The sequence below is a fragment of the Lepus europaeus genome, chromosome 3 (assembly GCF_033115175.1).
Source record: "Lepus europaeus isolate LE1 chromosome 3, mLepTim1.pri, whole genome shotgun sequence".
In the NCBI taxonomy this organism is placed as follows: domain Eukaryota; kingdom Metazoa; phylum Chordata; class Mammalia; order Lagomorpha; family Leporidae; genus Lepus; species Lepus europaeus.
In genome coordinates this window covers 15,401,837-15,426,049 of record NC_084829.1, presented here as the reverse complement: position 1 = coordinate 15,426,049, position 24,213 = coordinate 15,401,837, and the positions used below count along the sequence as shown (strand labels likewise).

The window sequence follows — 24,213 nt, the reverse complement described above, 5'->3', positions numbered from 1 at the left end:
AGGTAGGAGCCAGAGAGGAAGAGCTGGCAGAAATGTAAAGGTGGGAATGGCTGGAATGGCCGTGACAAATGGTGGTGGTCGGATTTGTCTGCAGTGAGTGTAGCAGACTTGACAGAGGTGCAGAAGCTGAGAATGTTGGTTTTAGACAAGTGATGCCATATTCCTACAGGAAAGAATTTAAGAAGACTTTTGAAGAGCCATTGACTGTGGGTTTGTTGTGAGGTTGTGACTGGACGTCTCAGAAGCAGCTGGGAACTGAAGACATGCTCAGGAGGGTGGGGTTAATTAGAAGGTGGTCTAAATTGTTCTCCCCACACATCTAGGCAGCATTTGTGTGGACTTCTCAGGCTGTGGCGTTTAGGGAGTTATTTGTTCTTTAAAATGCGATTGCCTTTGCCTTTCCCTGATCTTGTTCAGGGGGAGGAACTGAGAAATACTAATGTGAAAATACAATGTTGGGTTGTGTAAGGTGTCCGGCGCGTAACAAATCTTCCCAGGCAGACGAATCGATTAATTCACAGGCATTTATTGGGGTTCCGCTCCCGGGCGAGGTTCCACGGCCCCAACGGAGCAACAGAGCCGGGGCTGAGGAAGTCGCGCATCAGAGATTGGGAGAGCTCCTTTTATAGATTCAGGCCATGGGAGTTAAAGGTTGAGGTGGGTCTGATCCTCATTGGTTGACCTTTAGGCACCCACAGGGACCTTGACAAGAACTTTTCTTCCCCGGAAGTAGGCCTCTCCATTCCGGGAAATATAGGCCTTCCTTCCATGTGGATCCCAAAGCTACCAGGTTGTATTTGTAAATAGAATTTACAATTAGCGTAATGGAAACAGGAGTGTGGTTTAAAGGAATTGAGCCTTATGCTAAAATATGCTAATTGATGTATTTTTGTAGCCAACAGTGGTGGCCTAGGGGAGGTAGAAATTGAGGTGCAACCCTGGCGATGCATTGTGGCAGATCTGCCTGTCAGTCCTGTGGCGCTCCTGTGTTCTTCTGTTCCTCTGCTTCTTTGTCAGCTTTTTATCTAAGCAGTTTTGCTGACCCCCACTGCTTCTTATTAAGATGCCTCCATTTTAGTATTTTCTACAAAGCTTGAAAAAACAAATGTACTGGCATCAAGTTAAGGTCTTTGGAGCTGTCCAAAAATAACATTATTGAGCTGTTATGATGAATTTGAGGTTTAGTGCTTTGAATTTGAAGTGCATTAGTGGTTAGGATGCCTGCGCCTCACAGGTGCCTGGTTTCCATTCCTAGCTCTAGCTCCTGAACCTAACTTCTACTAAGGCAGACCCTGGGAAGGGGGGGTGATGGCTCAGAGAGTTGGGTTCCTGGTACCCAGGTGGGAGACTTGAATTGTGTTCCTGGCTCTTGGGTTTGACTGGGTGTTTGGGGCATGGTGGGCATTTGGGGAATGAACCGGCAGATGGGTGCTCTCCCTTTCATCTACCTCCTTCTGTCTTTACTTCTAAAATAAATTTTAAAACATAAAGAAATGTGTTCGTTGCCATGAATAAGAAATAATTGTCCAGTGGCTCTTTTAAGTCTGTACGTTAATATACTGAAGCAGTAGCATGGGTCTTCTTAGGGGTGTTTAGTGTTAGGCAGAGGACCGAAAATGGGATGGGAAAGCCTTTTATAGGAACTAGAGCATTGGAAACCTGTGCTTTATTTCACCATGACCCCACAGTGTAGTTTCTCAGCTTTCTGGATGGTCATTTTTATTATACTTTTCGTTTGAATTAGCAATGTATTTTCCTGAATGCCACCAAGGTCATAGAGTAGTTGATTTACTTAATTATTGTGGCAAATGTTTATGTATATTTGAGCAAACTGAATTGTTTCTCTTGGATCCATATATTTTCCCCAGTGTATCCTTTGACTTAATTACTGAGTTGTTTCTAGCACAGGATCAGTGTGAGAAATCTGAGTTATCCTTGAATAAAATGGTAGGCTACTTACAGTTGGATTCTGGGCTTTGGGGATGTCTCTAAGAGATCTTTCTAAATTTTTTACTTTGCTATCTTTTTTTTTTCCATCTTAAGAGTAACAGTCATCTTAACCCCTTTTTCTCTTTTGAGTGTCTTTAAGTTTTTTTGTATTTGAGAGGCAAAGACACAGATCTCTGATTTCTCTGCTGGTTCACTTCCCAAACACTCACACTGGCCTGGGCTGGGCAGAAGCCAAAGCCAGGAGCTGGGAACTCAGTCTGGGTCTTCTGTGTGTGTGACAGGAACCCAATACTGGAGCCATCCATGTGGCATCCTAGCATGTGCATGGGCAGGGAGCTGGGGTCAGGAGCCAGAGCCAGGCACTGGGATGAGATGTGTGTCTTAACTGCTTACGTTAAACTCCTGTGCCTTTCTGGAGCTTTCTTGACTGTTTCCATCTTCCCTGTAGCACTTTGATTTTTTTTTTTTTTTTGGACAGGCAGAGTGGATAGTGAGAGAGAGAAACAGAGAGAAAGGTCTTCCTTTTTGCTGCTAGTTCACCCTCCAATGGCCACTACAGCCATTCGGATCTCGCTGATCCGAAGCCAGGAGCCAGGTGCTTCTCCTGGTCTCCCATGCGGAGCACTTTGATTTTGTCAACAGGATCTAGTCTAAATTTTGACACATTAACAATTTATCTGGAAGATTTGTTGAGAAAAGGTATCTAAATGACTCCTTTTGTTAAATTTTTTAATTTAACAAAATTAAAATTTTTTTAATTTAACAAAATTAACAAAATTTTTAATTTAACAAAATGCACAAAAATAGAATTACACAGTAAGCACCATATATCCATTACTCAGTTTAGAAATTTTCAGATGTCACCATATTTGCTTTAAAAAGTAAACTTCAGATTGTATATTGTACCTCTCACTTGTCAATTTACATCATTGAAAAAGTTACAGACATTCCACAAATGTCATGCCAATATCGTGGCTAACAAAATTAGCACTAATTCTTTGATGTTATCAATTATCCAGTCCATAATCAGATTTCCTTGGTTCTTAGAAATGTCTTTTTACAGTTGGTTTGTTCTCAGGCAGATCAGATAAGCTGCACACATTACATTTGGTTTAAACCAATTTTTAAAACAGATGGCTGTTAAGGAGCCACATGGGGAAGCAGTTATTAAATCTTCCAGCAAGTTTATTTTCAGCTCCCAGTAACACTCCTCCTTTCATTTCATCTCAGACTAATTTTTTCTTAGCTTATTTTTTTGGGGGGGGGAGACAACCCCAAACTTGATATATTACATCAACTGAGAAATTGGAAATTTGTTTTATAAATATTATAAACACCTATGTAAACATGTGCTCAATCGTTTATGGAGTGGTCCAAAGAAGATCGTAGCAATTCAGTTTCACTCTTAACCATATGGAATTGTCCTGAATACTAAAAACCCTAGCATCATTTCCAGTGTAATACATTGTTGTGTGTAACTATCTTAGGGTGACTCTGCCAGGGTTGTCAATGTCGTCCTTAAATTTTGTAGTGGAAATGGGAGAGCAAGACTGTAAAGATATCTTCCCCTTTCACTTAATCATGATTTAAACTAGGTTTACTAGTTTCCAAGATAAACTTGGAGATTTATCATGTTTGCATGGAACAGATTAGTATTTATACAATTTCCTAGAGTATTTGGAGAGAGAGATTCTTTTTGTATGAAAGAGATGGCTGAATCTTGGATGTTATGGAAAAATTAATTGCATCGATATTTCTGTAATAATATAAGATGCTCCATATAATTGGGATTCCAAGTTGGTTAAAAACATTTGATCAGAAGTCCCCTCTGGCATAGCAAGCATTTAGGCTAGTGGTTAAGACACCAATTCCAGAGACCACAGCCAAAAGAAAAGTATAACTGGGCTAGCAAAATGCAAATGTACAGCTTACACATGTTTCATGTTTAGGAGAGCTTGCCAATTTAATTTCATAAATGCAGTTCTGGCCCATTTAACTGTTATCCAGCCCTGTAATTTAAAGTAGGCAAGTAGAAGAGGAGGAGTCTGCCATAGTTAAGAGCAGAAGCAGGGATGACAGCTACCCAGATGACCAGTGGTGGACACAGACATACAGAACGTAGACACAAGAGCCCTACACAAAACTCAGAGCAGATTGGTTTCAGGTTGTAAGTGGAGATGCATTTGCAGTTCAGAAGCACTTGAGGAGAGCATTTTGCCAGCCAGTGGTGCTCCTGATAATGACCCAGTGTTACCAGAATGCGTTAGATGGGGTCTAACAAGTCCTCTTTAAGGAAAAAAGTTTGTAATATATTTTAGAAAACTTTGTATCAACTAACATTTCATACGGTGTAGATGCTTAAAGAGATTTGAGTGCCTGGGAGAGTATGTACTTAATAAAGTATGCTGCCTGCCTGTCTCTGTTACCTCTCGAGTTTGCCTGTGTGGACCGACCTCTGCTTCTCCTAATGTGCCAGATGCAGTAGATTTCTGTAGTCTGAGCACGCTGAGGAATCCTTTCTAAAAACAGGATTTGGGGCAAGTGGAAATATAGATACACGTTTGCTGTAGACTTCGCATTTGTGGCATCTGACACAGTGTAAACACTCAAATATTTGTTGTCTGTAGGGTTGTTCAATTGCTTAAAAAATTTGCTTGTGTGACTTAAAATGTTAAAATTTGTAATTGAAAATCTCTTTACTGTGCAAATATTATATTTTACATTCATTGACTTACAGGCTGAAGACTTTAAGTGACAAGTCAAGAGAGGCAAAAGTAAAAAGCAAACCCAGGTGAGCTTGTGCTAACATTTTAACTTTCCATTCTTTGAATTTTGTACAGCTTGTAGTTGTTTTCACAATTGTCTACTTATTTCAGTGAGTTTTAGATCTGTTTAGTGCATCTGAGTACAAACAATTTATTGATTCCAGTTTTTACAAGCACAGGAAAATTTTCTGGATAAAATTGTGAAATGGTTGAAAATATGATAAAGTATGATTATTTTATTCTATGATAATGGCTTTGTTTGATCAAAATCATTTTTGTAAAGATTTTATTTTATTTATTTTAGAGGTAGAGTTACATACGGAGAGAAGAGACAGAAAGGTCCTCCATCCACTGGTTCACTCCCCAAATGGCTGCAATAGCACAGCTGAGCTGATCCAAAGCTGGAGACAGGAGCTTTTTCTGAGTCTCCCACTTGGGCCATCTTCTGCTGCTTTCCCAGGCCATAGCAGAGAGCTGGATCGGAAGTGGAGCAGCTGGGACTTGAACAGGCACCCATGTGGGATTCTGGTGCTGCAGATGGAGGCTTAGCCCACTAAGCCACAGTGCTGGCTCAATCAGAATCATTTTAAGGGGCCAGCACTGTGGAATAGAGCGTAAAGCCACCTGCAACACCGACATCACATATGCGTGCCAGTTTGAGTCTGGCTTCACTTTCCATCTAGCTCCCTGCTAATGCACTGGAAAAGCAGTGGAAATGCTTGGGCCTCTGCCACCCATGAGGGAGACCCAGGTGAAATTCTGGCTCCTGTCTTTGGCGTGGCCTAGCTGTGGCCATTGAGAGCATTTGGGGAATGAACCAGCAAATGTAAAATATCTCTCTCTCTCTAACTCAAATAAATAAATGATTTTTTTTAAAGAATCAGTTTGTATAAATACATCATTATTAAACAGCAAATTAATAATGAAATGGTTCTTAGCAAGTGAGCCTCTTTTTATAACTGCTTTATGTGACATCAGTATTGTGCTGTTTTTTCACCATTTTTATACATTTTTATATTTTTAAGGACTTATTTGAAAGGCAGAGAGAGAGAGAGACAGGGGAGAGAGAAAAAGATCTTCCATCTGCTGGTTCATTTACCACATGGCTGCAATGGCCAGGGCTGGGCCAGGCTGAAGCCGGGAGCATCATCCAGATCTCTCTCCCACGTGGGTGGAAGGGCCCCAGAACTTGGGCCATCTTCCACTGCTTTCCCAGATGCGTTAGAGAAGAGCTGGATCAGAAGTGAAGCAGCTGGGACTTGAACCACCATCCATGTGGGGTGTTGGCATTGCAGGAGGTGGTTAAACCACCACGCCACGATGCTGGGCCTCCCCTCTCCCCATTTTTTAATACAGTAAAGTGTGTGGCCAAATTTTCCTTTATATCTAGAAGTGATGAGCTTACTAATTATTTAGCATTATGTTATTGTTTTGTGTGTTAGTGTAGGTTAAACACAATCTTTATAGGACTAAGTGACAGTTGGTAATCTGTTACACATTAACTCTGAAATAATACATTTCCCTAAAAGGCTTAGTTATCATTGGGGATTTTAAAATACCTTACATTACAATGGACAGTACCAAAATTCTTCTGTGAAACTTTGTTGTTCAACTGACTAAATCAGAAAAAATTAAACTCAGTGTTTGCTTTGCAGGAGTGCTCCGTGTTTGCCAAAGTACTCTGCTGGGCTGGAATTGCTTAGCAGGTGAGTGCGTCCGTTCATGGAGGACGGTTAGACTTCTGCTCTGGGATCTAAACATTATCATCTAGGAACATTATTATCTATTATCTAAAAAATCTAAAAATATGGCCGACGCCGCGGCTCACTAGGCTAATCCTCCACCTTGCGGCGCCGGCACACCGGGTTCTAGTCCCGGTCGGGGAACCGATCCTGTCCCGGTTGCCCCTCTTCCAGGCCAGCTCTCTACTGTGGCCAGGGAGTGCAGTGGAGGATGGCCCAAGTTCTTGGGCCCTGCACCCCATGGGAGACCAGGATAAGTACCTGGCTCCTGCCATCGGATCAGCGCGCTGCCCGCAGCGCGCCTACCGCGGCGGCCATTGGAGAGTGAACCAATGGCAAAAGGAAGACCTTTCTCTCTGTCTCTCTCTCACTGTCCACTCTGCCTGTCAAAAAAATAAATAAATAAATAAATAAATAAAAAATCTAAAAATATTATCTAAAAGTGTTTTATAATTTCATAAGTAAAATCCTTTAAACACCTAAATTTTAATATAGTATTATAAATTGTTCTTTTCCTTGAGGGCTTTCTGTTTTTACTGGTTAGTACAAAGGCCATCCAGCCTTGGAGCACATAGGTCTCTAGTGTATTTATTACTCAGTGCTTTCTTATGCATATTTATTGTTATGTGTGATTTCTTTGTTGCAAGAAAATTGATTCTGAATTTGAATTCTCAGTCATTTTGTTTCTTTATTCTTTTATATTTTGTTTCCAGTCTGTTCCTTTTTTTTTTTTAAAGAGATTTATTTATTTATTTGAAAGTCAGAGTTACAGAGAGGCAGAGGCAGAGAGAGGTCTTCCATCCACTGGTTCACTCCCCAACTGGCTGAAATAGCTGGAGCTGCGCTGATTCGAAGCCAGGGGCCAGGAGATTACTCCAGGTCTCTCCAAGGACTTGGGCCATCTTCCACTGTTTTCTCAGGCCGTTAGCAGGGAGCTGGATTGGAAGTGGAGCATCCAGGTTTCAAACTGGTGCCCATATGGGATGCTGGCTTTGTAGGTGGTGGCTTAACCAGCTACGCCACAATACCGGCCCCCAATCCATATCTTTCACATGGGTGACAGAGATCCAAGTATTTGAACCATCATCTGCCAACTCTCAGAGTGCACATTTGTAGGAAGCTGAATCAGAAGCAACCCAGAGACTCTGATACGGGTTAAATTTAACCACTGCATGAAATGCCAATCCTGCCTCCAAGTTTTCTGATGAGAATTTTGCTGGTAATCTATTGAGAATCCCTTACATGTGACACATTGTGTCTCTGTTGTTTATTTCAAGATTCTCTGTCTTTGGTTATAATGTGCCACAGTATGGCTCTCTTTGAACTTACCCTGCTTAGAGTTTGTTCAGCTTTTTGGATGATTTTAGCCACATCTTACATTAAATTTGGAAGTTTTGACCGTTATTTCTTCAAATCTTTTGTCCCACTCTATCTCCTCCTTGGACTCCTATGCTGCATGTGTTGGTCTTTTAATAGCATTTGTGAGTGTCTTCAACTATGTTCATTTGTCTTCTTTTTTTTTTTTTTTTTTTTTTTGGTTCATCAGGCTCAATGAAATCATTTGACCTGTCTTCAAGCATAGTGATTCTTTCTACTCTCTGCTCAAATCTACTTTTGAATCACTAATGATTTTTTTTCATACAGTAGCCTTTCTATCTCCAGAATTTCTTGATTTTATATTGAATTATATATTTTGTATATGTAAACCTCTATATTACATGGAAATACACATTTTACATAGGATTTCTTTTTCTTTCTTTCTTTCTTTTCTTTTTTTTTTTTTTTTTTTTGACAAGCAGAGTTAGTGAGAGAGAGAGAGAGACAGAGAGAAAGGTCTTCCTTTTTCCGTTGGTTCACCCTCCAAGTGGCTGCTACAGCCGGTGTGTTGCGGCCGGTGCATTGCACTGATCCAAAGCCAGGAGCCAGGTGCTTCCTCCTGGTCTCCCATGCAGGTGCAGGGCCCAAGGACTTGGGCCATCCTCCACTGCACTCCCGGGCCACAACAGAGAGCTGGACAGGAAGAGGAGCGACCGGGATAGAATCCAGCACCCCAACCAGGACTAGAACCTGGGGTGCCAGTGCCACAGGTGGAGGATTAGCCTAGTGAGCCGCGGCGCCGGCCTAGAATTTCTTTTATATCATTACTGATGTTATCATTTTGTTCACGTGTCATTCTCTTATCTCTAAGCATCTTTAAGATACTCGTTTAAAAGTGTCTAATGAATTCACTATTTGGTCTTTCTTGAGAATGTTGCTGTTGTATGTTTTCCTTTGAAAGGGCCATACTTTCCTTCTTCTTTGCAATTTTTGTGATTTTGTTTTTATTGAAAACTGAGTATATGCGGATTGTGGTAACGCCAGCAATCAGGACCTCCCCCCGGCCCCCATCCACCTTCCTCAGGAATTGGTGCTTTGTGTTTGGATTGTTGTAGTGTCTCTGTGTCAGTGCTCAACTTGAGGGGTTGTCTTTAGGAGCGCCTTTCCGAGCCTGTGCTTTTTGCTGGGCATGTGTGGTGACTTTGTAAATTCCTCCCTGTATGTGGCTGCTTGTGAATGTTGGAGTCCTTAAATGCCTGGTTTCCAAAGAGGTAAAATAAAAAAATATAGGCAGATGAAAATCAGAGGCAGGCCTTTTAAGTCCTCTGAAAGCTCATCTATAGTGGGCAGTGTTGTGACAGTGGCCACCTGTGTGTCTATACCTCCCTGCTCAGATGCAGCCATTGGTGATTATAGCATGGAGGACAGGGTTTTTGTTTGTTTTTAAAAAGCTTACTTGATGCGTGCCTGGGAAGGCAGTGGAAGATGGCCCAAGTGCCATCTTTTATCTTTTTTTTTAAAGTTTTTTTGTGTATTTGAAAGGAAGGGTGACAGAGAGAGATTGTCCATCCACTGGTTCACTTCCCAAATGAATGCAGTGGCTGCACTGGGCCAGGCTGAAGCCAAGAGCCTGGAACTCTCTCGGGATCTTTCACATGGGTTCAGCGGCCCAGACACTTGGGCCATCTTCCACTGCCTTCCCAGGGACATTAGCAGGGAGCTAGATTGGAAGTGGAGCAGCCAGGACTTGAACCACACTCTGATAAGGGATGCTGGCATTGGCAGGCAGTGACTTAATCCATTGTGCCACAATGCTGGCCCAAGACAGGGCCCATGTCAGGCCACCCTGTCTCCCACAAACTGTTGCAAGTGTTGGCTTCAAGAACAAGTGCATGGCCGCCTGCTGTGGCGCTGAGGTGGAGGATGGGTAGCTGCCACTGTGCTGAGAGCTGTTGTTGAAATTAACTGCAGTTTGCCTTCTGAGCCTTCCTGTGGACTGTCAAGGCTTCAGTAAACTCCAGAGTTCAAGGAGAGCTACCTCTGACCGATGGTGCCAGCGCCTTTCTGACCTGGGCACGAGACATCCCTGGTGCTCGTCACTCGGCCTTCTTCCCTCCAGCTCCGAATCGTGCTCTCTGTAAGCAGTGTTGTGCCCTGTAGTCAGCAGTTAGCCTCCTGTATTCCTGTGGCAGTAATACCTAGTAGTGAGCACTTTCCTTTGTCTATGTAATAAGGAAGTTATTTGCATGTGTGCTGGTTCCTTTTGGTTTTTCAGATTTATTTATTTATTTGAAAGAGTTACAGAGAAGGAGAAGGAGAGGCAGAGAAAGAGAAAGAATCTTCCATCCACTGGTTTGCTCCCCAAATGGCCACAGGTCTTCCATGTGGGTGCAGGGGCCCTAAGACTTGGGCCATCTTCCGCTGCTTTCCCAGACACATTATCAGGGAACTGTATCAGAAGTGGAGCAGCCGGGACTTGAACCACCGCCCAGATGTGATGCCAGCATCTCAGGCGGTAGCTTAACCTGCTGTACCACAGCGGCATCTCCTTTCCTATCTATGTTAACTCTTGTGTTTGTCCTACCATAGTGCACATAGGTTATATTTGATAATTACTTGAATTACTACATTTTGAAGGTGGTTACATTACATTTGAAGGTGGTTTCCTCTCCATTTCTTTAGCATTTAGTTGTAATCTTAAAGAGATTTTAGTTTGAATACTGGAAAATTGAGGGAGTTTACATTCATGGTCTTTATCTCAGGAAAATTGTGCTCAGAGGTCTTCCATCTGTTGAAAGTGATTGGGTGGGGATGAGTTTCACGGTTGTGTGAGGTGTGACATCTGCAATGTGGCCGCCAGGGAGCAGTCCAGCAGGGGTGAATTTTTTAAAGTGCTGATTGACAGCGAAGGCCCATGCAAAGCTGGACCACAGGCATCTGAAACAGATTGTGTGCCTTTCTAATAGTGATGACACTCACCCCAGGAGATTAACAAGAAGCCAACATACAGTCCCTACAAGGTGTACTGGGGGCCTGTGCTTACACTTGGCATAGTGGGAAAAGGTTCTGCCTGGCTTAGGGAGGGGAGGGGAGAGAAGGGGAGGTGTGCCAGTTACCCCGGCACACAGGCACTTGGGTCTGCGCCCAGCCTGAGGTTCTGGCTCGTTGCCCTCTGCACACCACACTTGGGTTTGCACCCAGCTTGGTATTGTTGGGGTTTTTTGCACAGGACATGCTCAGAGTGGCAGTGTTGCTCACCACTGCCACCCAGGAAGGTCCGCTATCAATCCTGTAGGCTGTCTGGGCCATGTAGATAGGTTGGGGAAGTCCCTAACAGGGCAGTTAGGGGTCTTTCACTGTTGGAGTCTGGATTCTCCTTGCTCCTGGTTGGTTTGGAGCAGCAGATGAACACTCGTCAGGTCATGAAGAGCTTCACTTAGCCCTGTTTGTATCCTGCTTCAGGGAGTGCTGTGTGGCATAGGAGTAGGGCAGAGAAAATGAAGGGTTTCCTAAATCTGGGTTCAGGAATGCCCAGCGCAGTGGGAGAGTCATGAACTGGGTGTGAAAGGGAGACTCAAGTGTGGGTGATGTATAATGTAAGGAGTGTGTGAAGAGCATACATAATAAAAGGAGGGAAAGGAAAGGGTGAGAGATGATAGATAAAGAAAGATCTCGGAGCCGGCACCGTGGCTCACTTGGTTAATCCTCTGCCTGTGGTGCCGGCATCCCATATGGGCACTGGTTCTAGTCCCGGTTGCTCCTTTTCCAGTCCAGCTCTCTGCTGTGGCCCAGGAAGGCAGTGGAGGATGGCCCAAGTGCTTGGGCCCCTACACCCATGTGGGAGACCAGGAGGAAGCACCTGGCTCCTGCCTTCGGATCGGCGCAGCGCCAACCGTGGCGGCCATTAGGGGAGTGAACCAATGGAAGGAAGACCTTTCTCTCTGTCTCTCTCTCTCTCACCGTCTATAACTCTACCTGCCAAATAAAAAATAAATAAATAAATAAATAAAAAAGAAAGATCTCACCTCTAAATGGCAAGCAAGGATTAATTTGCTCTCTCCCACTGATTGAAGAAAGTGATAGAAAATTTTACCATGAAGCCTGAATTGGTAATTTGAAATTAGTATGTTTATTCCTGCACCCAACAGACCTTTAGTAAGTGCTCTGTGTTAAGTACCAGTACAGTAGAGTACAGTAGAAGTCACTTCAGCAATTCTGCTGTGTAACAATGCCTGGTGTCCATTAAACACTCGCTGATTTTAATTGATACTTAGTCTGATACACCAGAGAAAAGTCTTGAGCTTTCTGTCAGTCAGCAGTGACAGCAGGACTGTATTAATCGTGTGACCTTCCTCCTTGCTTTTTGTTAAATGTAAACTCTGGGTTATGTTTGGAATTATTGAGATTGACTTTTCTATTTAAATCTAGCAGAAAAATTATGAATTTGTACATGACTGTGAAGGGAGATAATATATAAACTCATGAACTATGTATTTCTGTTTCGAGAATTAACATTTGGAGAGTTAGAGTTTTATAAGAAATCAGGTTTTTAAAAAATATTTATTTATTTATTTGACAGTGCTACAGAGAGAGAGAGGGAGAGATGGAGATCTCTCCGTTGGTTCATTCCTCAGATGGCCGCAATAGCTGGGGCTGGGCCTGGCTGAAGCCAGTAGCCAGGAGCTTTTTCTGGGTCTGCCACATGAGTGGCTGGGATCCAAGCACTTGGGCTGTCCTCTGCTGTTTTCTCAGGCCATCAGCAGGGAGTTGGATTGGAAGTGGAGCACCCGGGACATGAACTGGTGCCCATATGGCAAGCTGGAGTTGCAGACAGTGGCTTTACCCTCTACGCCGCTGGCTCCAGGAAATCAAGTTTTACATTGGCAATTGTATTTTTCTTTCAAAAATTTATTTATTTGGCAGACAGCTCCTTTCAGCTGGTTTAGTCCCCAGGTGTCTGCTACAGCTAGATCTGGACCTGGTAGAAGCCAGGAACCAGGAAGTCAATCAGGATCTTCCATGTGGGAGGCAGCGGTCACTGCTGCCTCCCACGTGTCCATTAGCAGGAAGCTGTAATTGGTACCAGAGCCTGGACTGGAACCCAGGCACTCCAGTATGAGATGTGGGTTTCCCAAGCAGCTTCCTAGCTGTTATGCTAAATACCCACCTCCAGAAGGTCTATTTTTTTAACTTTTCATTTGGAAATAATTTCAGACTTAAAAAATGTTGTGAAAATACAACAAGGAATTCCAGGTTTCCCAGTGTTAACATTTTATATAACATTAGGAAAGTGATCAAAGCAAGGAAATTAACATTGTTAAATACTTTATAGGCCTTCAGATTTTATCAGTTGTTCTATTGGTTGGATGAAGGTCCAATCTAGGGTTACAAATTATATTTAGTCCCCATTTCTCTCTCATCTCATTTAATCCAGAACAGTTTCTGTGTCTTTATCTTTAATGATCTTGATGCATTTGAAGAGTACTGGCCAGATATTTTTCAAAATGTCATCAGTTGGGGCCGGCGCTGTGGTGTAGCAGATAAAGCCGCCGCCTGCAGTGCTGGCACCCCATATGTGCACCGGTTCAAGTCCTGGCTGCTCCACTTCCAATCCAGCTCTCTGCTGTGGCCTGGGGAAGCAGTAGAAGATGGCCCAAATCCTTGGGCCCTGCACCTGCATGGTAGACCTGGACAAAGCTCCTGGCTCCTGGCTTCGGATCAGCACAGCTCTGGCTGTTGTGGCCAACTGGGGAGTGAACTAGTGGATGGAAGACCTCTCTCTCTCTCACTCTGCCTCTCCTCTCTCTCTCTATGTAACTGTTGACTTTCAAATAAACAAATAAATATTTAAAAACAAAATGTCATCAGTTTGGTTTTATCTGCTGTTTCCTTATGATTAAATTCATTAGTGCCTTCCTGGCCAGAAAATAATGTTGTGTCCTTCCCAGTGCATTGTGCTGGTCTCCTGATTCTGATCACTTAGTTGAAGTATCTGCAAGTGTTTCTCCACTGTCAACACTGTTTCCCCATTGTTGCAATGACTATTCTGTAGGGAGATACTTTGAGACTATAAATATCCTGTTTCTCTTCGGACCTTCACCTAGTAATGTTGTCACCATCCAGAGTTTCTCTGGGACTGTTATTACTGGTGTCATTACCAAATGGTGATTTTCTGTTCCTATCATTGCTTCTATAATTACAAATTGGAGTTCTACTGGAAGGAAGACTTTTCTGCTCTTTATTAATTATTTATTTATATCATGACAGATGTCATGGGTATTTATTTTTTAAAAAAAAGATTTACTTTATTTTTTTTTAAATTTTTTTAATTTTAATTTTTTATTTTTGACAGGCAGAGTGGACAGTGAGAGAGAGAGAGAGACAGAGAGAAAGGTCTTCCTTTTGCCATTGGTTCACCCTCCAATGGTCGCCGCGGTAGGTGCGCTGTGGCCGGCGCACCGTGCCAATCCGATGGCAGGAGCCAGGTGCTTCTCCTGGTCTCCCATCGGGTGCAGGGCCAAGCACTTGGGCCATCCTCCACTGCACTCCCTGGCCACAGCAGAGAGCTGGCCTGGAAGGGGGGCAACCGGGACAGGATCGGTGCCCCGACCGGGACTAGAACCTGGTGTGCTGGCGCCGCAAGGTGGAGGATTAGCCTAGTGAGCCGCGGCGCCGGCAGATTTACTTTATTTTAAAGACAGAGTTACAGAGAGAGGTAGAGCCAGAGAGAGAGAAAGGTCTTCCATCTGCTGGCTCACTCCCCAAATGACCACAATGGCCAGAGCTGAGCTGATCTGAAGCCAGGAGCCAAGAGCTTCTTCCGAGTCTCCCACACGGATGCAGGGGCCCAAGGACTTAGGCCATCTTCCACTGCTTTTGCAGGCCATAGCAGAGAGCTGGATCAGAAGTGGAGCAGCAGGGACTAGAACCAGCGCCCATATGGGATGCCGGCACTGCAAGCCGGAGCTTTAACCCACTGTGCCATAGCACCAGCCCCTATTTTATTCTTGAAATTATTATCTGTTACTACCATTATTTATTTTGTTGTTCAGATTGTCACAGATTTATTCTTGGAAACCCCTTTAAGATGACTTCTGTTTCCTTGCAATGTATCCCCATCATTGTCAGAGTTTTCTTCCTCGACTCCAAGGTTCATGTTGAGGTCATATTTCTTTTTAGTATGTAGTTTGCATTTCAGATTATTTTTTACATTTCTTAGGTATGAAGATACGTGGGCAGCACTTCACAGAAGAGCCAAGGAATGTGCAGATGCTGGCGAGGTAAAGAGTTGGTTAATCTTACAGTAAAAGTTAAAGGCTAGTTTTTAAAAAATTAACATGTTTTGTTGGATACATGACACTGAATTTGGTAGCAGATTATGAAACTCCTTAAGTACAGTTTTAGGATTTCTCAGCTGAATGATTTACTTAGGCTAGAGAGTTTACAACTTTTATTCCAAGGACAGATAAATATTTGAATTCTCTAGGTAGAATGCTTTGAATTTGAATCTGATGACACCACTATATCTGTAAAATGCAAGGTGTAATCTCTTCCTACCCACTAGTTAAGAATGCCTTATTATTTGTACAAAAGTTTAACTTTGTCCTTTGTACCTGAAATCTTTATTTTACTTGACAAATAAAAACAAGTTTCAGGAGTCATCCTCAGCTTTTTAAACACACTGTGTATAGACTGTATGTTGAACAAAAGCAACTGAAAACTTGATAAATATACTTACAGCTGTGTCAACCAAGATCAAAGGTTCTGTTCTACTGACATATTTCTAAAAACATTTCTGTGGTTTTGACTTGTAACTAATTTAAACTGATTTTCTTAACCATTTTTTTAATTGGCTAGATATATCAAAAAAACTCTAGCTATAAAGCACTTAAATGCTGAACATATTTTTAAAATGTTCTTTAAGATGCATCAGGCTCACAAAATTAAGGGAAAACTAAAAGACCAAAAGGAGGAAAAAAAGAAGAATAAGGAACCGAAATCAGAGTGGTTTAAAAAAGCAAAATAGAACATGAACACTAGTCTTAAATACTAAAAAGATTTTTGGAGCTTTATGGAGATAGGAGACTTTGTGTGGGGAACTGAATCTGAGACTTTTGCAGAAAGCTGTTTGGCCTTTGAAGTGCCTATACCCTCTGGTGAGAAGTTAAGGTAGGAAACAAAATGTACCTGTTGGTACAAGGAGTCAACAGGAAATCCTGTCTGTCTTCATAATAATTTGGCATAGTCTGCTTTTGAATTTGTTACCATGGCCTTAGGCTGATGTGTATATGGGGTTCTAAGTTAAACTTCCTGAATGACCAAAGAACCCTTAAAATAAGATGTGAGAGTCTTTTTTTTTTTTTAACTTTTATTTAATGAATATAAATTTCCAAAGTACAGCTTATGGGTTACAATGGCTTTTTCACCCCATAACTTCCCTCCCACCCGCAACCCTCCCATCTCCTACTGCCTCTCCCATTCCATTCACATCAAGATTCATTTTCAATTATCTTTATATACAGAAGATCAGTTTAGCATATATTAAGTAAAGATTTCAACAGTTTGCACCCACACCGAAACACAAAGTGTAAAATGCTGTTTGAGTACTAATTATAGCGTTAAATCACAATGTACGGCACATTTAGGACAGAGATCCTACATGAGGAGTAAGTGCACAGTGACTCCTGTTGTTGACTTAACAAATGGACACTCTTGTTTATGGCATCAGCAATCACCCTAGGCTCTTGTCATGAGTTGCCAAGGCTATGGAGGCCTTTTGAGTTCGCCAACTCTGATCTTATTTAGACAAGGTCATAGTCAAAGTGGAAGTTCTCTCCTCCCTTCAGAGAAAGGTACCTCCTTCTTTGATGACCTGTTCTTTCCACTGGAATCTCACTCACAGAGATCTTTCATATAGGTTGTTGTTTGTTTGTTTGTTTGTTGCCAGAGTTTCTTGGCTTTCCATGCCTAAAACACTCTCATGGGCTCTTCAGCCAGATCTGAATGCCTTAAGGGCTGATTCTGAGGCCAGAGTGCTGTTTAGAGATGTGGTAGTCTTTGATGCCCAACAGAAACACACTGTAAGTTCACCATCTAAACCAGGCCTCTTAGGATTAATTTAGACTCCCTTCTTCCAAAATATTAGCAAACATAAATAAATAAACCACCAAAAGTTGTAAGAGTCATCAGAACCAGAGTAAGCTTTAGACCTGCAGAGGCCTTTAGATATTGAACTATTGGATATAGACTATTAAAGGGTGTATATAAAATTTATTTAAGAGAAAAATGACTTGGAAATGAATAAGGAGTAAGATGGTATCAAATATGATTTTAAAGCTACTGAAATTAAAAACTAAAAAGATATGCTTAGCAGAAATACATATAGCTGAAGAAAGAATTTGTGCAATAAAAGAGGTAGTCAAAGAAATTTCCTGGAAAGGATCTGAGTTAAGAAAATGGAAAATATGAAAGAGGAGTGAACAGAGAGAGAATAGTTATAAAAGGCCTTCAGCCTATGCCGAGTGAGAGGACCATACGGGAGCAGTTTTGATCATTAAAATTATAGTTTCATGTGAGTCAGCCCAGGATATCTAATAAATATTCCAGAAAGGGAGGGTGAAGAATGAACTAAGATAAATGGCTGAAAGTTTTCTGTGAATGAGTTCTAGGAATCCTTAGATCCAGAGTATAAGCAAACGGGGTAAGGAATTATACACACCTTGATACCTCATATTGAAACTGCAGAACCCTAAGGCGAGAAGAATCTCAAAACAAATGTAGAGAAAAGACAGATAAATAAATGAGTCACACACCAGACTTCTCAGCTGTTGTCAAGAGTTGGAAAAAAAGTAAGACATTCTCAGACAAAACAGAATTTTTCATCAAACGTCCTCCAGCAAAGAAACTTCTAAAGAATGTATTGTAGGAAAAAAAAGAAAATGTTTTGGAAGCTGATCTGAGATGTAGGAAGGAATTGTGAGCAGAGAAAATAGTAAATGTAGATGAATCCAAATAGCGGCCTGCATATCCACAATCTAATTTATGGGCCTAAAAATAATGAAACAGTAATGCTGGATAACAAAACATACGAAAGCTCGAAGACAGGTTGTCAGAGTTTGTTGGAAGAAATGTGTGATTACTGATTATTCTGACATTTTGTAAGTTAAATGTGGAGGGCAGAACCTCAAGTGTAACAACTAAAGAATAGAAATAGTATTTGTCTTCCAAACCAATAGAAAAAAAAAAAAAAACCTAAAATAATGAAAAACAATTCAAACAAACCAGACGAGAAACTTGGGGGGAGGGGTGAAGTGCAATGAGCAGAATAAACACTAGGATAGTAAGAGTAAATCTGAGCATCAGCAATCGTAACGATTACAGAGATGAATCCTGCCCACTAAAGGCCATATAGTGAGACTTGGAGAAATAAGTTAATTTACAAAGTATTTTTTTAAAAGATTTTATTTATTTATTTGAGAGGTAGGATTACAGACAGAAGGAGTGACAGAAAGGTCTTCCTTCCGCTGGTTCACTTCCCAAATGGCTGCAGTGGCCAGAGCCGAGCCGATCCGAAGCCACGAGCCAGATGCCAGGAGCTTCTTCTGTGTCTCCCATGCAGGTACAGAGGCCCAAGCACTTGGGCCATCTTCTACTGCTTTCCCAGGCCATAGCAGGGAGCTGGACCGGAAGAGGAGCATCTGAGACTAGAATAGCACCCATATGGGATGCTGGCACCTGTATGCGATGCCAGTGCTGCGGGTGAAGGCTTAGCCCACTACGCCACAGCACCCCCTATAAACTATTTTCAAGTAACATATCTACAATATTGGAACACAGGAAAATTGAATATAAACTGGAAAGCAAAATATAGACTAGATGAATACTAACTGAAAAAAGAGAGACGATAGCTATGTTACTATCAGTGAAAATAGTGAAAACCCATCTCTTAGTTTACTCCCCAAATGTCTGTAATGGCTGCAGCTGGGCCGCACTGAAGCTGGGATCTGGGAAGTCAGTCTGGGTCTCCCATGTGGGTGGCAGGGACCCAACTACTTGAACCTTCACCACTGCCTCCCAGGATGTGCGTTAGCAGGAATCTAGAATTGGGAGTGGGCACGCCAGTGTGGGTTCTGACCTTCCCAAACAGTGGTTTACCTGCTAGACCAAATGTCTTCCTCTAAATGTATATTGTTACACATATCATCTTTTGTTTTTAAAGATTTATTTATTTGAAAGACAGAGTGACAGAAAGGAAGAGAAGTGGAGATCTTCCACCCCCTGGTTCACTCCCCAAATGCTTACAACATACAGGTTTTAGCCAGGGTGGAACTAAGAGCCAGGAACTCCAGCCCGGTCTCCCACATGGATGACAGGAACCCAAGTCCTTGGGCCATCCTCTGCTGTCTTCCCAGGCTCATTGGCAGGAAGCTAAGACAGTAGTGGATTAGTTGGGCTCAAACCATTGCTCCAATATGGGATGTGGCATCACAGTTAGTGGCTTAACTCACTGTGCCACAATGCCAGCCCCTCAGTGGTTTATTTTGTCAGACCTGTTTATGTGTTTGGTGACTTCTGACCAAATACCATCTGCTTCCGGAGATACAGACAATGCAGCCTTATTTAACAGAATAGTTTGTTCATCTACTTTAAAGCTACTCACTCACTACATAGTTTCCAAATTCAGAGCAGTATTTTATAAAGCAAACAACTGTGGTCAATGGTAACTTTGTTGTCCAGTCTTTTTCTAAACAAGTGCTCTCCAACTCCCCATTCCCTTAGCAAGGATAATAAACACATGATTCTGAGGGCAGTTTTCTAAAGTTAGATTTTCAGTGTTTTGCTTCTAGTTCCTGTTATTGTAAGATATTTCCTTGTTTTCAGATTGAACTCATGGTCTTGTTTAGGAATTTGAGGTGCAAGCCAGGTGAATTAGACTTTCACTCTGCCTTCCCAGCTGATTTCCTGTGCCAGTGGTGGACACTGAACTGAACCGGGAGTCAGAAATCCTCTGGCTGCAATGCTGCTTTACCCTGGGCAAGCAACATAGTCTCTCTGGCTTAGTTTCATCCTTTGTGCACTGGTGTAGCACCACTTACTCTGCACAGCTGTTTGGAAATGTAATGAGACGATGTATTCTCTCTGACTCTGAACTGTTGAGTTTTATAGAAGTGAGGCCCTGTTTAAATTTCATTATAAATCAGTGGTGTTCCTCCTTATCTTCATTCTCCTAACATCAGCGTTCATCTGAATGAATTTTGGAATAAAGCACTAAGGATTTGTCTTCTCCTTAAACCTGATGTCCTGGTGTTGAGTCTGGATTTATTCAGAATTGTTTACTTATAGGTGGAAAAACTGAACTTGTAGAGATAGTTTATGAGTATTTTTAAGTAAAAATTGCACTTGATACAGCTAGTAGACAACAGTGCAGTTTTTCAAAGCCCTTCCTTTTGCTGAATTTTTTCTTCCTTTCACATACCCCTAACACAGTCCCGTGTCTCTAGATTAAGGGCATGAGCTTGCTGTCACAGTCCCTGGGATTAATTCTAGGTCCATGTGGACAATGAGAAAGTGACTCAGCTTCACTACATCTCAGTATTTTCATCTTTAAAATGGAGATGATAACACTGCTTTGTTTACAGGAGCAGTTGTGCGGTTCAAATGAGATAATATATGTAAGTTGCTTTGTACAGGTTCTGTCATATAGAAGATGCTCAAAATATTTTAATATTGTATAATTATTGAGAATGACTTCTAAGAATCCTCCATTTTTAAAAAACTAAAATGACAGGCAGGAGTTTGGTGTAGTGGTTAAGACACTGCTTGGGTTGCCTACATCCCATATTGGAGTTTCTGAGTTCAAGCCCCAACTCTGCTTGTGATCCATCTTCCCTCTATCATGCACCCTGGGAGGCAGCAGGTGATGGTTCAAGTATTTGGGTCCTGCCACCCATGTTGGAAACCTGGATTGAATTCTGGGCTCTTTGGCTTCAAGCCTGGCCAAGCCCTGGTTGTTGCTGGATGCTTGTGGTGAGTGACAGTGGATGGAAGATCAGTCTCTCTGTCTCTTTTTTCTCTGCCTTTCAAATAAATAAACACTATGAAAAAAATAATGTTTTAGTACTTTCTGATATAGTCTTTCTACATGTTATTACATATGGAGAATATAATTTTCATGTTGTGGATGCTTGAGCTAAACTGTTCTTTTTTACATTATAGTTTAATTTTCAGTAAGAGATGGTTAATATCTAAAAATTATTTATTCTAGGTTTTAAAAATTAGTAACCTAAATAACCAGAGAATAATTTAACAAACTTTTCAGAAGATACGTCATGAACCAGGCAAAATGTATTATTTATTCTCAAGATAGTCCTACTTTACAGGAATTATTTTTTTCTGTTTTAGAATTTAGAATGTGAAGCTAAGAGAATTTTTAAGACGTGCTATTAGAAACCCCAAGAGGGCAGGACTTTTCTTTTTCGTTTTGCTTCCCATGGCGTGTCCAGTGCCGGAAACAGGAGTGAATAATGAGTGCTAAGAGGAGCCCACTGGAAATTATAAATGGCTTTTATGGGTACAGATCCTGGCTTCAGATTTAAGTTTCCTTGTTGCATCACAGTGTTATCTGTTAGCATGGTGCAGTGTTTCGAAGCTGCTTTCAGAGAACTGTGTAAAGACCTGTTGTAATATGCATTTTTAAGTGCACAAATTAGTACAATTGAGGTTTGAAGGTGAGAGGTGTTGTGGTTTGCCCCAGTGTAGGCTGAAAAATAACGAAGTGTTGCAGCTTAAATGTAGAAACAAAACAATCTAGCACCATATGCAAGTGATTTTCTTTCTTTGATGTCTTCATTCCTCCAAAGCTCGTTCTTACTGTAGTGAGATTTAGTAAGAATCCGCTGAGGGGCTGATTCTGTGGTGTAGCAGGTAAAGCTGCTGCCTGATGTGCTGGCACTCCATATGGATCCTGGCTGTCCCACCTCTGACCCAGCTCCCTGCCAGTGTGCCTGGGAAAGCAGTGGAGGGTGGCACAAGTGCTTGGGCCTCTATACCTGTGCTTGACACCCCAGAAGAAGCTCCTGGCTTCTGGCTTTGGATTGGCCCAGCTCTGGCCATTGTAGCCATTTGGGTAGTGAACCATTGGGGATGGAAGATCTTTCTGTTTGTCTCTCCTTCTCTTTCTGTAACTGCCTTTCAAATAAATAAATAAATCTTAAAAAAAAAAAAATCAGGGTCTGGCGTTGTGGTATAGTGGGTTAAGCCTCTGCCTGTGACACTGGTTTCTCATATGGGTGCTGGTTGGTATCCCGGCTGCACTTCTTCCAATCCAGCTATCTGCTTATGGCCTGGGAAAGTAGTAGAAGATGGCTCAAGTGTTTGGGCCTTGCATCCATGTGGGAGACCCAGAAGAAGCTCCTGATTCCTGGCTTCGGATTGGTCCAGATCCAGCCGTTGCGGTCATTTGGTAAATGAAGCAGTGGATAGAAGACTGTCTTTCCCTCTCTCTGTTTTAACTCTGCCTCAAATAAATAAAGTCTTTTTAAAAAATCAGTTGAATTCAGATTTTAACTTTTGAAGAATCTTCATCTTGGGATATCTAATTTATTTATTTTTTTTACACAATGTAACTGAGCTCAGTGATTTTACATAAAAAAAATTCAAATCCATTTTCTTTTGTTCTGTAATGTGTTTTGCAACCTTTATTTTTATCACAGTCTTGGTCTCCATTGGTGATGTTTGCAAAAGATGACCTCTTCTTGCTCTGTCTGAGTATTACTCTAGATCATTCCCTGCCCACCATGTTAAGACCAAAAACACAGTTGTCTGGGACAAACTGATGTGTGTCATTTTCTTTATAGTACTGAGGGAAAATAGTTAGAATTATTGCAGGCTGGTCTGGCTATCTCACAACCCTGCTATTAGGACTCCTGTACACCTGAGCTCCTTCTTTGCTGACTTAAATCACTTCCTCCTTTTCCTAGAACTGATGAGTTGTCTCAGCAATTCTTTCATACTCTCTGATGAGTACTGTTTACCTTCCTTATTTGAAGTGTTCCCATGTAAATGAATATTGACTCAATATATTCTGAACACATTAGGGAACTATCTAGTAAAAGAATTCTTTTGTAAAGCAAATAATCACCCTTTAATTATGTTTGGGTTTTGTTTTTGCTTGTTTTCTTTTTGATTGTTAGTGGTAACTTTTTATTTTTTCCCCCTTGGGTTTGGATTTCCAAATACATGGTTTCCTTATAAACAGGGTGTACTTAGATGTGATTTCTAAGATCATTTGTGAACTTTTCTCTGGGTTAAGATGCACTGATATAAGCAGTAATTTCGAGTTTCCTGCACTGAATATTAAGTTGGTTCTTTTCTTAAAAAGAAAACAGCTTCATTTTCTTGAGAACGCACTGTCATCCACACTGGGTGGAGGGAGTGTCCATGCTGACCTCGACCACTTCTCATCATGCAGCTGTGACGTCTTCCGTCTGGTTTCACTCTGTCCTCCCCCTCCGTGTTGCAGCTGGTGGACAGCGAGGTGGTCATGCTCTCCGCTCACTGGGAGAAGAAGAAGACGAGCCTGGTGGAGTTGCAGGAGCAGCTGCAGCAGCTCCCGGGCTTGATAGCAGACTTGGAATCCATGACAGCCAGCCTCAGTAAGTGTGATGTTTGCTTCTAAACACCGCTTTCAGGGATGAACACAATTTGAAACAGGGCTGGATGTAATTTCAAAGTTTTCTGAAAATACATTACATTCTTAGTTAACAGGATTTTTTAAAAACAGTGAGTTCTGTTTAATTCTAGTCCCGTTAACCAAGGATTAGAGAGAGAATTATTTAAAGTATAGACGTGATTTCTAAAATACAGTGCTTTTCCTACCATAGTTCAGTTCAAGAAGCAGAATGTTATTTTTTTAATTCTTAATTTGATTTGGGACTATTTTTTGTGCTGTTCATCTCTTTGTTGAAAGATATAAATGTAGGAATGGCCATTTTGCCTAGCGGGTGGGTGTCCCACCCGCTTCCCACTTCAGACTGCCTGGATCAAGTCCTGGCTCTGGATCCTGATTCCAGTTTCCTGCCAAAGTGGGAGATGGGGTGATGGCTCAGGTGGTCGAGTTCCTACCCCCATGGGGGAGACGCGGATTGCATTCCTGGCTCCAGCTTTGGCCCTGTCCAGCTCGGGCAGTGGCATGTGGGGAGTAATCCAGCACATGGGAAATTCCTCTCTCTCTCTCTCTCTCTCTCTCTCTCTCTGCCTCTCAATTAATAGAAACTTTAAAAAATATATAAGTGAAAAAAATAAAAAGAATTAGGGTGACTCTGTCCTGACTGTAGGGGTTGCTTTTAAAGTTAAGATCTGGTTGAATTTGATGTCTTAGAGTGTTTTTTTTTTTCTTTCTTTCTTTTCCTTAAACTAATGAGGGAGCAAACAAATCTAGT

General features: G+C 41.8%; 1 protein-coding gene across 2 annotated transcripts in view; it reads left to right on the top strand.

Annotated features, from left to right (window-relative positions):
- Window positions 1–24,213, top strand: part of DTNBP1 (dystrobrevin binding protein 1) — a 147,568-nt gene that overhangs the window by 3,728 nt on the left and 119,627 nt on the right. Inside the window, exons 2-5 of one of the 2 annotated variants that reach the window (XM_062187339.1) lie at window positions 4,688–4,741; window positions 6,371–6,421; window positions 14,994–15,054; window positions 23,295–23,427. In XM_062187339.1, the coding sequence (XP_062043323.1) occupies window positions 4,688–4,741; window positions 6,371–6,421; window positions 14,994–15,054; window positions 23,295–23,427 (299 nt within the window). Of the gene's footprint in view, window positions 1–4,687; window positions 4,742–6,370; window positions 6,422–14,993; window positions 15,055–23,294; window positions 23,428–24,213 lie in introns of those variants that run through there. The other variant, XM_062187340.1, reaches the window with a different exon arrangement.